This window comes from Rhineura floridana, chromosome 11, assembly GCF_030035675.1.
Source record: "Rhineura floridana isolate rRhiFlo1 chromosome 11, rRhiFlo1.hap2, whole genome shotgun sequence".
Lineage (NCBI taxonomy): Eukaryota > Metazoa > Chordata > Lepidosauria > Squamata > Rhineuridae > Rhineura > Rhineura floridana.
The window spans coordinates 55,832,876-55,850,313 of NC_084490.1; the positions used below are offsets into that span (position 1 = coordinate 55,832,876).

At 40.9% G+C, this 17,438-nt stretch overlaps 1 protein-coding gene across 9 annotated transcripts in view; it reads right to left on the minus strand.

Moving 5' to 3' along the window:
- The window catches only part of GPATCH8 (G-patch domain containing 8), a 104,410-nt gene that overhangs the window by 40,332 nt on the left and 46,640 nt on the right, over positions 1–17,438 (minus strand). For 4 of the 9 annotated variants that reach the window (XM_061591128.1, XM_061591131.1, XM_061591136.1 and 1 more), the window contains one exon: positions 12,591–12,663. In XM_061591128.1, the coding sequence (XP_061447112.1) occupies positions 12,591–12,663 (73 nt within the window). Of the gene's footprint in view, positions 1–12,590; positions 12,664–12,873; positions 13,157–16,546; positions 16,565–17,438 lie in introns of those variants that run through there. The other 5 variants (XM_061591130.1, XM_061591135.1, XM_061591133.1 and 2 more) reach the window with 3 other exon arrangements.

The window sequence follows — 17,438 nt, forward strand, 5'->3', positions numbered from 1 at the left end:
GCAGGTTTTCATTGCTTCATTAGGAGGGATTCTGCAGACTGAGCACATCATTAACAGCAAGCACTCTAATCTAGCATGTTAGTGGATTGATTCAGAGAAAAGGGTTAATAGTTAAAAAGTGCTAACAACTCATTCCATTCTCCATGTGTGAAATAGATAATCTCACAGTAGGCTTTAAAAGGGTCAAAATATGGCATGATAGGAATCCATGATGATACCATCAATGTGGTTATCTGAATTCACACACTGAATGTGCATCATAGTCACTACCTATCTCTCACAGCAATCAAAGGCAGGTATTTGTAATATAGCACATAATTGGTAAAGTAAGAGATACCAGGATTCAATACCCCTAGAAACCCAGTTCTCCAATCCCATATATATGGAGATTGCTAAAAGGCAAGGAAGCGACACTCTGCAAAAAGTGCCAAGAACCTCTCTTTTGCCATCAACCTGCTGGTGCCATAAAAAGTATCCCACAGCTAATGCATAACACGACACAACCCAATTCCACAACCCAATTTTGCCTGTGAAAGTATTGGTTCTTAATCTTAACCTAGCACAACAGTGGACGAAGTAACCTCATATAAAAACCCTGCTAGACAATACGGTATCCTCAGGGATGTATACTGGCCTTGTTTGCACTATCAAATACTGCTTAGTAAATGAGGACATGCAAGAGCTCTATGCACCCATATGAACAAAAAAAGACAGGAAGCCTCCACTATCCATAGCTTCCCATTCCAACTGGGATACTACGGGTAATGACTTCTAAGCAAGCCAGGATATGAAGCCATGACTTAAAATTGACATATGAACTCTGGCTTGTTTGGAAGTCATTAACCACAGTTTTTCACTTTGGATGTTAATGAGAATGGATAACAGCGGCTTCTGATTTGCTCTCCTGCTTGCGCAAAGGGAGGAGCAATGGGGCTGCATGCAAGTTGCTCATCTGAACATGACCCTTGTGTGCATGTCCATATACATTAGTATCAGGTGCAAAGTATAGCATCTTTGGCCCTATTTTTTAAAGAAAAGAATCAGCCTTTTATTTTTGTGATATCAACTTATAAGATATGACCAATGGCTGGTGAGATCTCACTTAACAAAATGGAAGGGGATGAACAGGTAGTTCTTTTATTCCTTCTTCTAGGTTATATTTGACCCTGCCCTTCTTCCAAGGAGCTCAGAAAATCATATAATGGTGTTCTCATGCAGCCTTCTTTACCCTTCAGGTAATGGCCAGGCACTAAGTTGACTTTATTCCAGAGATGTTAAATTCTAGGTGAGCCAGAAGACCAAAACACTTTCTTAATCGGTTATGTCCAGAGGTAATACACATAATTTTACATTGAATACCCCACCAGTAGTAGAAACAGTATCTAGAAATATCCCAGCCCTCACCATCCAAGCCTAATCTGCAGTATTTCCACATACTGCCTGCCAAATACCTTCAACTGTTCTAGCACTGATCCTTCCTCATCAACTTTCCCTTCATCATCTAAGCCCCCCTTTTGCCATTGCTTAAGCTTCATAATCCCTTCAAGTATCTTGCCAATCAATTTATCATCATCCAAGTTTTATTCATACATATTATATTTTTCTTAGGCTGCCAACACACTGTAATCACATGACGACAGCCTTCTAAATGCTGTGGGATTGTGGTGGCAGGCCAACAAGTGGCAAAAAAGGAAGGCCAACAAGTGGGGGAGGCAGCAGTGGGGGAGGAGCAGGACTGGGCAACCTACAGAGGAATAGGCAAGGCGGAACAGGCACTAGGGGTTTGGTGGGGGTTGGAATGCTTGGGGTTCCCATTCCTGGGATTAGGTGGTGGGGTTGGCATGCAAAGTGTGCAGGGGCGGAAGCCCTTAGTAAATAAATAACTGAAAAAGCATGTGCACATCATTTGGGGGCCCCTACAAAAGGATCTTGAAAGCACCTCACATCAAAACACAATAAACCTTTATTTTCTACTGACCAAATAGGTCAGCACCATCTTGTTCTACACTCTCCCCCCCCACACACCATTTCTCTCCTTACAATGGGGGAACCAAGGACTACAGAAGATTCCCTCGTAACTTTCCTTCTTCAGTCAACTTGTTTGGTAGTTTCGACATTGCACAAATGCCTTAGCAAGAGCCTTTTTTAGGGTGGGAGGGATTACTAATTCTCAGGGCAGGGTGGGAAACTACTACCTTGCAGAAAGAGTTATTCTTATCCAATAGCCAGCCCCCTTTGCATGTAAGATGAAAACAAGATGGCTTTTTAAACAATGCACATGGTATATTTACAGCTTGATAATCTACACCTTAAATACTTTCCCCCGCGCTCTCATGACAGAAATACATGCTAAGAAAGAAAGAAAGAAAGAAAGAAAGAGAGAAAGAGAGAAAGAGAGAAAGAGAGAAAGAGAGAAAGAGAGAAAGAAAGAAAGAGAGAAAGAAAGAAAGAAAGAAAGAAAGAACTCCAAGTGGCATTCCTTATGCAGCACCTGCCTTAAGATTGCAAATAATTGACAGATAATCTAGCAAGACACGTGGAGGTAAAGAAAGAAAACAGGCTGCATGAGGTCTCTGGTCAGTCCCAGCAGGCTTCAGTTCCTCTGAGTTTCAAGGAGGGGAGGAGGTAACTCTTGTTATCTCATGATAAGAGAGGCAGTGAGAGAGGGAGAGGTCTCCGAGGCTTCATAGACAGCAGGGTAAGTCCTCAAAAGCACTACTGTGCCTCACTTTGGTGATCTCAGGTTTAGTGTTACGACAAGTCTGTCTATCCTCCAAGTTCACGTGCTCTGCTCTCCTTTCTCCTATGCTGGCACAGCTGTAAGGAAAAGCATCAGCTTGTATTTTTAATTAATCACAGTTTAGCATTATGTTCATACCCAAACTGTGGTTAACCAAAATAAAGGTTTGAAGCTGGCTTGTTTTAATAAGCCATAGTAAAGGTTAACTACAGTTTGTCTGGGTTCAGACTTAATGCTAAGCTGTAGTTGGTCAAAGAGAGAAGTGAACGCTTCTGAAACCCTCTCATGGCTGCATAGAGGGAAAGAGGAAGGAGAAAAGTACATGACCCTAAGGCTCACACAGGCACATCCTTGGTTTGTGTACAAATTATTTATTTATTTATTTTATTTTATTTATTTCATTTCTAAACCGCCCATAGCTAATAGCTCTCTATAAAATACAGCAAGATTTTACAATCTCAGTTCTCCCATCTGTAAAATTACCTGTTCACAGAGCTGGTACAAGGGCAAAATACAATTAGAAAGTACTTTCTACCTTTAAAATGCTACAGAAGTGGTAACCAATAGTGATCATTTCAGGTTTTATAATGTAGAGTTTGAACAAAACTGACTTCAGTTATCTATGTTTCAGTCATTTGGGGAATTAAACCATGGGAGGGTAAATGAAATAAATTTGCAAACAGAGGTGGCTTGGTCTGTGCTTGGGGTGCATGAAGAAGCAGAATAGGAAGCTGCACTGGTCTGCTAACAATGGCTCTCTCTCAATCTTGAGGTACTTTCAAACTTTTGAAAGGGGCAACCTTTTTTGCAGAATGCAGCAAATAATAATAATAATAATAATAAATTTAATTTTTGTGTCGCCTATCTGGCTGAAGCCACTCTAGGCGACGTACATATTAAAATTCAATAAAATACAATATAAATACAGAATAAAATACAATGCAGTCAACACTAATGCAGCCGTAAAACTATGTAGGGCAATCAGTAAACAATTTTCACAGAAACAATAAACAATCACAGAGAAATTAGCCCACCCCGGAGATCCCAAAGGCCTGTCCAAAGAGCCAAGTTTTTAAGGCTCGGCGAAATGTATCCAGGGAAGGGGCATGGCGGAGATCAAACGGGAGGGAGTTCCAGAGAGTGGGGGCCGCCACTGAAAATGCCCTCTCTCTAGTCCCCACCAACCTAGCTGTTTTTGTTGGTGGGACTGAGAGAAGGCCCTGCGTGGCTGATCTAGTCGGGCGGCTTAATTGGTGGTACTGGAGGTGCTCCTTCAGGTAAACTGGGCCAAGACCGTATAGGGATTTAAAGGTTAACACCAACACCTTGAATTGGCCCCGGAAAACAACTGGAAGCCAATGTAGATGAAATAACACTGGTGTGATGTGATCGCGGCGGCGGCTGTTTGTAAGCAACCGAGCCGCCGTATTCTGCACCAGTTGTAGCCTTTTCAAAGGAGAAAAAACTTGAAAGATACTGTCCTAGGATGCTTCACACACGTTTTCAGGTTACCTCACAGCCTGAAAATAGTTCCTTATCTCTTTTTCCACGTACACACACAAGCATGGGAACGGCAATATGTAAAGGCCCTGGGATAAAACACCCCTACAAAAGGTGATTACTTTTCCACATGCAAAATTCACTGTCATAATATTGGAATAAAAACCCAGCTAAGAGGCAAGAAATCTGGCAATATATACATACATGAGTACACATTCCCAACATTTCACTACTGAACAAGATCCAACATGAACAGGTGCAACACATCTTATCATCCATCAAGATCCACCAACTCACATAGGTAGGAACAGCGGGAAGAGTTTCTGCACTTCTCCTCTAAGCAGATTTCTCTGAGTCAGCAGTATCTGTGACAGTAAGACTTTGAGGGAGGCTTGCCTAAGGAAGGAATCAGTCTCTCCTTAAGTGGTCCAGAACAGAGATGGGCAAAAAGCTAGATCAGGTAGATTGCTGGGTGACTTTCAGTAGATAAACAAGCATTTTTAACTCAATAGTTTTTAAGAGAAGCAACAAAAAGGACTCCCCCTTCCCACACATACACAAATTAGGTAGTTATACCCAAACTGAACCAACAGATGTAGATATGAACTTGATTATGGAGGCCATTCTGGTGTATGGCCTATGCCATAGGCTCCATGGGTGCAGTTGGTAACTAGGTCCCTCTCCTGCACCACCATTTTGCAACAGGTTCTGGTTGGTAGATCTCAGGGTTTTAGTGAAAAAACAAAACAAAGTAGATCCCACAAGCCTGTCCACATCTAGCATAGAGGCAGAGGGAAGAGAAAAGGCCTTGGAACGTGTGCGCTTTCAGCATTTTTAATGTTAGTTGCTTCAGTAAAGGTTGCCTCCACTTCCTGTGTGTTCCTTGAAGGTCAGACAACATAGCAGCTTCTGTGACTCGGTCCCTCCTAATCATCACATTCCTCTGCCTCAAAATGTTTGAGCAAAAGTGCCATTTTTCACAGAGAAAATATCACTCTCATATCAATGGCCCATAGGAATGATGTCAGGGCTTTTCCAGAAGCACCTTGAGTGAATATTCACAAGGACAATAGGGAAGTTGCAAAAGGCCAGAAAAAACAGGGATGGGGTGGGGGCAATGGTTGCCCACCTCTAAACAGTTATAAAAGCTATAATTTGATTTCCAATGTGGCAAGAACAGGAATTTCTGCCTTCTCTTGTTGACACTGAACTATTACAAGTACTTGGCCTTTCTGAAATCCTCATTTATGCAGCTAGTTTCAATTTTAGTTTGTTTCTTACTCCTCTGTTCTCCAGTTGAAATTATTCATGTGATCTTTTTCTTCCACTGTCTATTGCTGCTACATTCCTCTCCTGTACTAGTACAACTATTATTGCATGCATTTGTTTCACTATGAATAATTTACCTCCTCCTTGCTATCTTCCAACATCTGACTCCAGATATAAATGCATGCGCCAGTCACGATCCTTTCTGCACAACTGGCTTTATAAGTCAGAAGTACAATGAAATATCAGGCTGACTCACTGCAGGCTTCCTACAATTGGTCTTTTTCTCTCCAGGAATTGAATACTTCTCATGTTCACATAGGTCTTCCACCTCGAGGTGAACTCATTGCAAACAATACCTGGCCTAAACATCTAGATTCCTTCCTATATTTAAAATACAGTAGTGTGTTACATTGATTCTAGCTGTGCCACAGCTACTCAAAAGATTCCAACTCCTCTTGACAGGAAGGAAAGCTCCATCCACATCATCATCAACATTCAACTTGTTAGTCGCCTAATGCTGCAGCCTCCAGGTGACATACAATAAAAAAGGTTAATACAATCCAATATAACAAAATACAAATAAAACTAAGTGTAAACAGAAACCAAACATCAGCTGACAGGGACCAAGATAACAAAATATATTCAAGCAGTTTAAAAACATAGTGGGTGTATTTTTAAGGCTCCTTTAAAAGGCACGAGAGAAAAGAAGTATCTTCACCTGGTACTAGAATGATATTAATGTAAGCACCAAATGAGTTTCTTTGGGATCAGAGTTCCACAAACAGAAGATCACCACTGAAAAAGCCTTCTCTCTCACTGCTACCGTTTGCACCTCAGAAAGAGAGGCACACACAGAGGAGGGTTTCCGCAGAAGATCTTAAGACCTGGGCTCATGCTTAGGGTAAGAAGTGTTACATCAGGAAATGGAGCCCCAAGCTATTTAAGGCACTTATTTTACAGGTTAAAACCAGCACCTGAATTCGGCCTGGAAATGAACTGGAAGCCAGTGTAGGCGGACAAAAATTGGCATAACATGATCAGTATGCCTTGTCCCTGTTAAGAATCTAATCACCACATTCTGCACCAACTGAAGCTTCCAGACTGTTTTCAAAAGCAGCTCCGCACACAGCACATTACATGAATTCAAGCAGAAGGTTACTAGAGCTTAGACCAGAGAAGCCAGGTTATCTACAACTAGACAGGTTGGTAGCCCAGCTGTGACCCCAAGCTGGTAAAAGACACACAGCATCGAGGCCACTTGTGCCTCCAGTCACAGAATACACCTGGGAGAACTCCAAGCTGGAAATGATCTTCTTTAGAGGGAGCGTAACCCCTTCCAGAACAGGCTGAATGCCTCCTATACAAGATCATCTCCATGAGGCAATGAGTAGTAAATTATATCAATGAAGGACAGAGGATAGCAAAGAGCGGATTTAGGCTGAGCTCATCTGGCCAGTTTGCAGCATCACCAAACCCCAGGCCGGCCAGGTTGTGAGTGCCCAACAATAAGCACCCATGTGTAAACACAAGTCAAGCATAGGCAGTGACATTTCAGAGGAACAGGATGGGGAGAAACAGAGACTGGGTAGCAATTCAAAGAAAATGACTTCAGGAAAGATTCCACCTATACTTCCCAACCAGCCAGCTTGAAATGAGGATAAATTAACAGCCCCTTCCAAAGAAACCAAACTCTTTTCCTGTGGCAGAACTCCTCAGAGGTCATGCAATGCTCAAGCAAACCTAGGCCAGTAGCCCAGAGTAGCTAGGCAGTAGAGCACTACCTCCTAACTTGCATCAACCTTTCCGAGGCCAAGAAGCCTGGCCCCCTCCAGTGGGTTTAGTACTGAAGGGCCACATTAATTCAGTGGGTGATCCTTAGCAGAGGACAACCTTGAGCAGGATTCACATACAATCTTTTGCAAAGGCCTGCTCTTTAGGAATGCAAATTCAACATCCATTGTACATTCCGAACTCCCAACACAGGCAACTCTTTTGGATTGTGTCCTTATGCACAATTAAGACTCAGTTTAAATAACTAACACTCTCTGCTTGGGGAGTGGGAATGGGGGACACTGATTCAGCTGCCTATTAAATACATACAAAATCAAGGTACTATGCTCTCTAGATAACTATTTTTGCGACTTCTTCACTAACAAGGACAAATTGTTGCTAAGCTACTAAAGCGGCTGTATTCTGTCTTTTAGAAAAGGTTGAATCACTGTTCTTGTATAGAGCATTACAACAGAAGAGAACAAAGACAATCTGCAAAGTGCATGGAGGAAAAAGGCACCCTACCCTACAAAGTCCACCCAACTTGACCACCATTATAGGACACAGTGAAACTTTCTGTGGAAAGTGTTCTGGAAACCATGCTTGTTTGACATTGCTTCATCTACTCTAATACAATGCAATATCCTTTTAAACATGGCTATGTGTATGCCATCACAGAGTGTTGGCCTACGACCTGGGAGACCAGGGTTCAAATCCCCACACAGCCATGAAGCTCACTGGGTGACCTTGGGCCAGTCACTGCCTCTCAGCCTCAGAGGAAGGCAATGGTAAACCACCTCTGAATACCGCTTACCATGAAAGCCCTATTCATAGGGTAACCATAAGTTGGGATTGGCTTGAAAGCAGTCCATTTCCATTTCCAGAATGCAGTAACTTGAGAATCCTAGCTTTCACAGCCCAAAGTCAATGGCTGCATTTGGCTATAATAATCAACTATGGTTTATCATAACATGTTTGAGCCTTAGATTAAGCTTCCCCTTCCCTGGCACAGCCACAAGGAGAAGATTGAAAGCTTTAGCTTCTGTTGTTAATTAATCAGCCTTCTGTATGAACTGGACATAGTTTTAACTAGCATCTATTGAAACAAGCCGATTTCAAGCCACAGTTTGTGAAGCTGACTTGTTTCAATAATCCATTGGTTAAGACTAGTCACAGTTTGCCCAGGTTCAGATACAATACTAAACCATGGTAAATTGAAAACTGAAGCGAAAGCCTTCAATCTCCTCCTCAAGCCTATGCCAGAAGAAAGGGGAACACACATAAGCCTATGGCTTGATCACATAACAATAGAACATAATTTGTCATGACCAGATGCAGCCATTGACTGGGATAGGATTAAGAACAAACATTCCCTCAAGAGGTAGATTAGCAGTGATTCTTTGTCTTACCATGCAAATACAAAGTGCACTGCTGGTTCTTTTGAGCGCTAATTAGCCTACACACAAAAACTATACAACATGTAATTGTAGAGTTTCCCACAAGACATTTTTATTTTCCTTGTGAACTTTATTTTAGCACACCTTGGTTAAAATGTGGAAGGGCCACAGAAAACCAGATAGACTAGCGTTCAAGGGCTGCCAGTTGGCCATTGCTGCTCAAGGCTGAAAGTCAACATGGCTAGTTTCTTCAGTCTTTTCTCCTATTAATTATGCAGTTGTCCTCTGAATCCTTCAGTCTGTTAACATTTTACATGAATGGTGATGCTCAAAATTCTATGATTCTGCCAGAAGGAATGAGAACGAAATCCCTATTGACCTCACTCACTGTCTGTACACTGGACCATGTTTAAAAGACCATGGTATGAAAATCTTTGCTACTATGGCTATTTCCTGTAGGCAAGCCCAAATTAGATTCTGTTGTACATATAACCAAATATGAAAAGCGAAAAAGGGACTTCCCATTTAAGATAAGGAAATTGCATCTGGAGTGCCGTCTTTAAACACACACACACAAACTGATATGAAGCATCATTTCAATTGGTTCACCCGGTAGAGACCTCCAGCTTGGTTCTCCAGGCTACTACTACTATTTCAAATGCAAACATTCAGGCAGTGAGAAAGGAATGTATTGTAACACCATGGTGTGAACTGCATCTGCTTTAGTTATCAGAATATGCCACCAAAAATCTGGACATTCCCATGCACGTCTGCCAAAGTTAATGCATTTCACCATCATTAATGGTAGGAAGGCTTCCCATCTCTAATTAAACTGTGAAAGCCCCCAATACCTACATGTAGAAGGGCTTATAGCTCTATAGGTGAACTGGAAAGAGGAAGTTGAAAATAGATGTTCTGGCCACATCTACTCTAGCAATTCTTCACCACCTGCTCTAGATGACGGTTGGGGGTGAGAGGCAATAATTAAGACTAAACAAATTTGATCTCCTTCCCTTTGTATTTACATAAAGCACCAGGGTGGTGCTTTGAGGGTTTTTTTTTAAAAAAAAGGAATTTAGCAAAGCAGAAAAGGCTTGATTCTTCAGCCAGAGTCTTTTCTCTTTAGACAACATGACAAAATGGCTACTGCCCTCCTTGCCAAACAGCTCTGCTATATACAGTGTACTGTAGGAGGTTGACACAGAATATAATATCCTAAGGGCACATCTGTAGATTAAAGTGTTAAGTCCAGTCCTTCCAAACTAATATTAGCAGCCATACCATACTCAACTTGCTCCCATATGTCTCTGCCAGGAGCTAATCTGGCGCTGCAGTTATGCAGGAGTCCCAAGTTGCTGCAGTGTGGTTCATTGACTGTCATAGGCCTTTGGGACAGGCTGGGCTGAAAAAGCCAACTGAACGAACAAACAGGCAACAAAAGTAATCTCCCAGTCTTCTCATATAAATGGCCAAAAAATACACAAGGAGATTGTTCAAAACCTTGCAGGAAATGCCAGGAAGTTCCCAAAATGCACTAGTAGAGAACAAAGTATTTACCAGCAGCAAACTATTCCCTTCACTTCTTGAAAGCTCAGGACACTATCCCCCAATTTCCCATGTGGCCGTACAACTGGAATCACATTGTAGTGCTGTTCACTCTTTTGACAGACCAAGGGGCTGGGTGTGGTGATAAAAGTGTTCAACTAATGCTCATTATGCCAAAATTTTAAATATGCCTTTCAGGCACAGCTCCATTGCAGGAGCCCAGAAAATTTCACATGACAAACCAAGCTGCAGTTCACACATCCGGTGCTGTATAAACAGTGGTAGCTAACAGAATAGCTTTGGACTAGCTTTGGATAGCAAAGGGAAATGCACAAAACTGAAATCTGACAAATTCCATTCATTTAATGATGTACAGAGAATGGTGCAAATCAGCAGTTCTCAAACTGTGGGATGCTTCCCATGGCATGTGTGTGTGCACACATGGGCAGGAGAGGATTCTGTACCATGAAATGCCAGAGGGAAATCCCTCTAAGCAGAAAATACTTAGCTTTTTAGGAATCAAAACTGTTATGATAAGCATGGAGGCCACAGAGAGGGACTGAATATGTGGCAGCTTTTGGTTACAACAGCCCTCTCCCTACTGCTTTCTTCCCTGGAGGTTTTAGAAGGGAAACTGGAATATTCTGTTCTGGTCCTCTTGTGATGCTAACCCCAGGTAAGATTCCACTCCACATTTATAGCAGCTGGCTGCAATACAGTTAGCTTTTATCTGAAGATTTTTTACTATTGCATGCAGCCAGTGGGTTGGAGAAGTACAGAAGTCCAAAAGGCAGTCATGCTGAAAAAGTCTGAAAAAATGGCTTAAATCAGGGGTCCCCAAGCTTTTCTGAGCCTGGGGGCACATTTGGAAGTCTAAGACAGCACCACAAAATACCCACTTCACAATAGAAAAACTGGTAATGTTTAGAATTCCTCACACATACACAAAAAGGAAGAATTTCTACATTCCAAAAACCAAAAACCAAATAAAACACAAGCCAAAAAAGGCACACAAACACCCCTGATGACAATTATAAAAAATTGGGACAAGGGGCCTTGGCAGGCAGCAGGGGTTCAGTGTTTGATGGTGCCCTAGACAGCTTTTTGGGGACCCCAGCCTTCAATGAAGTCAAACTGTGGTCCTCTGAAGTCAAGCCTATACTCAACTCCCAAATGAGACTACATCCTGTATATTTCATTTAACATTTTAGACAATTTAAGCTTTACTTGTATTTGAAGAGGAGCCCTTTCATTGTGGGTGTTATCAAAACATATATTGAAATGACTTGGCTTACAGAAAACCAGTATAAAATAGCACTAGATATTTCTTCTGGACTGTTGAAATACTCCACTAGGAGTATCACCTTTCAAAGAAGGTTCAATCAAGTAAATACAAGTGTGCTGCTGAATTACTCTCTACTGTGATTCCTTGTAAAACAAAGAAATAAAATAAAAATAAACTTAACACATGCTAGGCAGGAAATGAGCAAAAGGAGTTTGGTGGTAATTCTCCCATCATGCAACTTACCAAAACAGGACTCATAAAAGTGAACTAAGCAGATAAGGTCTGACATCGCAGTAATTCTTAGGCTCCAACAGCTGCCCAGAGTCTACTTTCAGAACAACCTTGTTCCTTGATCTTTCCTGCTGCCTACATTACACTCTGCCGTTGACTCACTAAACTCTGCATTTGGAATTGATTAAGAACCCAGCACTCCACAGCTCAAATACAGTAAAATACTCATATCAGAAATGCTTCCTGATGAAAGGGGGGGGGAGTCCAAACTGAAAGGTTACAACAGGAAAAGAAAGATATTTGGAACTGTCCTTTGATTGATTGCAATTCTTAGTAAAAAGTTCTTTATACTAGGCTGGTAAAGATGTTTGACCTCTGAATAGGCAATCAACAGTACCTGACCAACTTACAGAAGAAAACTTTTACATTCACTAACCAAGTTCTCTGAAGTTGCAAACTGCATCATTCACACACATATCCCCCATTCTAGCAAAAGAACTATTTTCTGGCTAGTTGAGGCAGTTCGTATCTTCTTTCAATTATGGCGGTACTACGGTCAGCCATTGACATAACGATGTACAATTTTCTCTTTCTAAGTTATCATCTGTACTGTCTTCCTTGCTTTAACACCTAGCTTTCAGTCTGTCTTAAATAAATAAAACCTGATATATACCCACATTTCAAGGAACGAATCCAATGCTAGACCTGTTTATATTGAGAGACTGAGCGCAGTATGATAAACATTAAACTTAATAGGTGCAATAGGAGGGCTGAGGGGAAGGGAGGAATCTGACCTAGAAATATAAGCTGAAGTGAAAAAAAAAAAGATTTTAAAAGAAAATTTCTTACTTACCTTGGAGAGATTTCCCCAAGCCCTGGCCCAGTTTCCAGCCATGCTTCTGTAGTAAGCGGTGTCCAATATTATCCTGACAGACAGAACAGAGAAACAAACCAAAAATATTCCAATAATATATTCTTCTCTTCCACAGATTCACATTATGAACAGGACATTTTTCTACATATATGCATGCAAAAGAAATAAAATAAAAACTACTTATGGGCAATATACGCCCAGTAAAAGGGAAAAGATATTTACATAATAAAATATAATAAACAAAAACAAAAGAAAAAAACACCTGCTGGCAAGATTTTCCCACAGGAACGGGGTTTCAGGGAGGGTCATCACACTTTCTGATGGTGTGCTGGGCAGCTTTTGTGCATAACAGGGGGAAAAGCAATGGGGGAGAAAATAAAAAAATTGACATTTAAAAAGCATAAAATCAAGCTACTTATACAATCATATCCATCACCTAGAGAGCACCACTTGATTTGTGCAAAGAAAAACAATGTGTTTAGTCTGTGTTTTTTTACTTGCTTGTGTGTCAGACTTTGAAGAGACCAAGTTAAGTTGTTAAGTGTCAGGCTTGCCCCCACCACTAGAAACCAAAACACAATCAGAGCAAAATCCAGGCTAGACTTGATTGGTTTTATTTTTAAATAAATAAATATTATTTTATATATATATATATATATATATACTATATATAAGATTTTATATATATATAATATATATATTAGCATGCAGCCAATTATTAAACTGAAAAATACAGTGAGGTTAGTAAAAAATACAAAACAAATTGAAAATATTAACCAATTAAAAGGAATTAAAAATATAAAGTAAAATGAGCTCAAGCACAGACTGGGTGATGCATCTCACATGTAAGCTAAAAGAAGTACTAAAATGTTAGAATGGAACAGGGCTAGCACAGGTTAAAACAGCAAGGAACCATTAGTGCATGTAGGGAGAATACACAACAAGCATAATGTCTCATCTTTTGGGGAAAAAATCAAAATGGACCAAAATTAATGTAAGTGGAGGGGGAAGTACTGCAGCAATTCAGTGTTGGCTGTTTGCACGAGAGTTAAATAAAACAAAAACATTTCCCACTATAGTTAAGTGCTGCATTATAACAAGTACTGAAGTTCTGGCATGCCTAGAAGTCTGTTTGGATACATGGGGGATTGCTTTGGCAGCAAAGTTGAGAGGATGTTGCACTCAAAGTATGTTCAGAGCCACTTCCCTGCAGTCAGCCCACAGGAATAGAATTAAATCACACAAATTCCACATAATCTAGGATGTGCATGATTAGGTTGGAACTAGAAGTTCCAAAGGTTCCCCAATTCATGTGAGGGACAGGGGCTTGCAGGGAACAATTTGTGGGTGCTTAACCTTTCCCAGACAAGATTCTTTTGCAAGTACCTCCCCTAGCTGTTTAAGTTATTCAGTTTTCCCTAGCAGGGCTCCAAAACGAGAAGCAAACCCAACTAAGGGGGAAATGGCTGTAAGGAGAAAGAAAGAGGAGGGGGTAGACCAAGCATCCATCTTCACTCTTAACATCCTTCCCTGTGGTCTTCTAGACACAGATTTGGGAATATCCACATGTTGAAATAACATGTAATTTGACCCTCAAAAGTTTCAGCTAGACTCAGGCACTGAGACTTGCCTCTTTTACCAGAAGAAATATGTAGCTATGCTGCTTCATTCATTCTGGAGTGGAACGTGAATTCAAATTCAGCACTTAGAGATTACAAAATCACAGAAAAGAAAAAGGAATAATAATAATCATCTGCAGATCAGTTGTGAAATCTGTATCGAGAATGGTTCTTTTTGTGCTCACCAAAAGTGTCTTGGGCAATAGAGAATTTATTGCAATTCTTAAAACAGACTTGAGACTTAAACCTTTTCTGAAAGGAAGATAACCTCTCCTTTGTTTCAACGAATGAAACTAACTAACTAACTCTCAACATGCTAGCTTTCTGATAGAGGCAGAAAGTGATAAATTACAAATAAGTATTAACATTAATATTGCTTCCAGTCATCCATATATGGTATATGACCCCAGTTAAACTGTCTTGGATAACTAATTCTACAAGCCCAGACTGCTGGAGGTCATGTGGCAACCTCCATTATTTATATATGTGGTAGCAATGCTGTTTGATACAAGCGTTTTGGGTTGTCGTGTTCTCAGAAATCGCTTGAATTACAGGGCAATTGCTCACCATGTATCCAGCATTAACACTGTTAAATATGTTTGAAGATTCTAATCAAGATGTGCTTTTAAAAGAATTTATCCTTTTATTGGTGGTGGTGGCACGCCTTCAAATTGCCCATAAATGGCGCACTCTGGATGGTCTTTCTTTGGTCTGTTGGAACAGCTGAGTCTGGTCCGTTGCTTTGGCAAAGAAATTAACTTCACCAATCAGAAAAGCACAAGGACATGCTCAAAAAGACAAATTTGCTTTCACATGGCTTCCATTTATTCAGTTTGTTAATACTTCTGATCAAGTCAGTCAATCTCCAGTCTCATGTGGCAGTTTGCAGAGAGAGATGTCAGGCGGATGATTCAGACTATACTCAATATTTCACATATGTTTAGTTTCTGTGACTGGATTTATCCTCTTTTATGCCTGTATGGTTGTTTTTCTTTTTTCTGTATGCATTATTCTTATTCTTATTACTATTATTACTACTACTACTACTGCTAATAGTAGTAGTAGTAGCAGCAACAGCAGCAGCAGCTGCCAAAACCCCACAAACATTTATTGTGTTATTTTTTTTACAATTCTCAAGCCATTTAATTTGTGTATAAACCATGGAAATCCCTGAAATCAGGGCCATAGTAAGTAGCAGATGGTATGATGGGACAGTGACACTCACCTGATCTCCCAACAGCTGAGTTGCTGCTGTTTACTGGGGAAGGAGAGGGGGGAAGAGCAAGGCAACAGGATGGTTGCACAGTGCAAACAACACTCCACCATGCTGTCCACTACTGGCCATAGCTCACATGCTTTGCAGAGGATCCCACAGATATCTGATAGGAGGGCTGAGAAAGATTTTTCTGCCTGGAGAGCACCTGCCAGCAGAGTAGACAATACTGAGCTATATAGACCAATTATCTGATCCAGCATAAGGTAGTTTTATATGTAAATATAGGGGTGGGGTGGGGTATGTGTATTTTGGGCAGCAATCCTATACACGTTTAGTGAGAGTCCCACTGAACTCAATGGGCCATACCTTTGAGTATACATGTACAGGACTGCACCGTTGGTGTGGTAATCGTTAATAATAGTTTATATTCAAGAAAAGTACAATCTGCGACAAAATGTTGCAAAATATCCTCAGCCCCTAATAGGAGTGCTCCCGTTCAGGGTTGCAGCCCACCATACCTTTCTGGTCATACAATAAATGGTTAGGGCCTAGATCAAACCAATTAACACCCCCCACTCTGCTTTCCATTTGTTTTTCAATTGACACTCAGTATTTTATGGCACCTGGTGTCAACTGAGCATGCTCAGTCCTGATTGGGCTGTTGAGGGGGCCTGGCCCATTCAGAGGGCGTTTTAGATTTTTGTGCTCCTGAAAACCTTGTGGTTTCCCCTGACATGACAATATAACCTCTTGATTCCATTTCTGTCAGCATGTGGATGTGGAATTTGCTATAAGGGGGGTGAGATGCAATTGTAATCACTTAAAAAAAACCTTTTCAAGGCTTTTAATACTGAAAAATGCAACAATTTGGGGGTAAGTTATTAATTTAAAAAATGTCAACATCAGGCCGACAAGAAAGCCTGTCAGAAAGACAGCTGTGTTTGTACTCCCCCTCCTGCAAATGCAAACAGCTACCGCCCAGATGAGACATTGTGCTACATGTGTTGTGTTATGGATGCACTAAAAAGAAACAGACAAATGAAGCTGTTATGCTATTTCCAAAAGCGGTGCAGGTGGAGTGAAAGCATTTCCATACGAACCTGGCTTTAAAAACTGGGCTGTCAAAAGAACAGTTAAATGTAACACAAAGTAAGAAACTGTCCAACCAACTAATGGTAATTTGCTTTTGTTTTTTAATTCGTTCGCTTTGTTTTCAATTCACTGCTTGCAAGTAATGTACTTATTAAAGAAGAATGAAAGCATAAAATAAATACAAGACCAGCTGGGAGTTTTAAGAGCGCTGTGGCTGACACAGTGAAGGGCAGAAGGAGAAACAAACGTTAAGAGAGAGGCATGGGGAAGAAAAAAACCTGAGGGTGATACACATTAGCACCACACTTACCAAGCCACTCAAGAGGCTGAGTGCATTTCAACACATGAGAAGTTAAAACTTCCAGCCTGTCACCATCTTTGTTCCCAAAATATGGTCCTCTTCCAAATAACGCCAAACGCCCAATGGATGGGACACCAAAGCAGGAAGAGGTGGCTGGCTGGTTTTCCAGCTTTCACTGTACCCATCCTTTCTGCTTTAATGCCACTACCGGTTGGAGTGACTGAAGGCAACTTCCTCTAAATATTTATGGGGGGCTTCTGCCATGTATGAGGTCAGGCAACATGAAAGGTTGGATGGCCCTTCATAAGCCAATCATACCAGGATAGTTCCCTGATTTGTTTAAGGAGTAAACCAGGGGCTAATTAATAAGGAACAATGAGATATCAAACTGAACCAGCCGGTGATTTTAAAGTGATCCATAACCATTCAGATTTCAAACAATTCTTCCTTGGCTATAATGAGCTAACAAACAGAGGCATGATCATTTCCTCAGAAAAGACTGTATGTATAGCTGCTTAATTAGGCTGTGATGAGGAGTGCCGCAATGAGTACAGTTTGACAGTTAAAGTGAAGAGAAGGCTTATGAAGAGAGTCTAGGT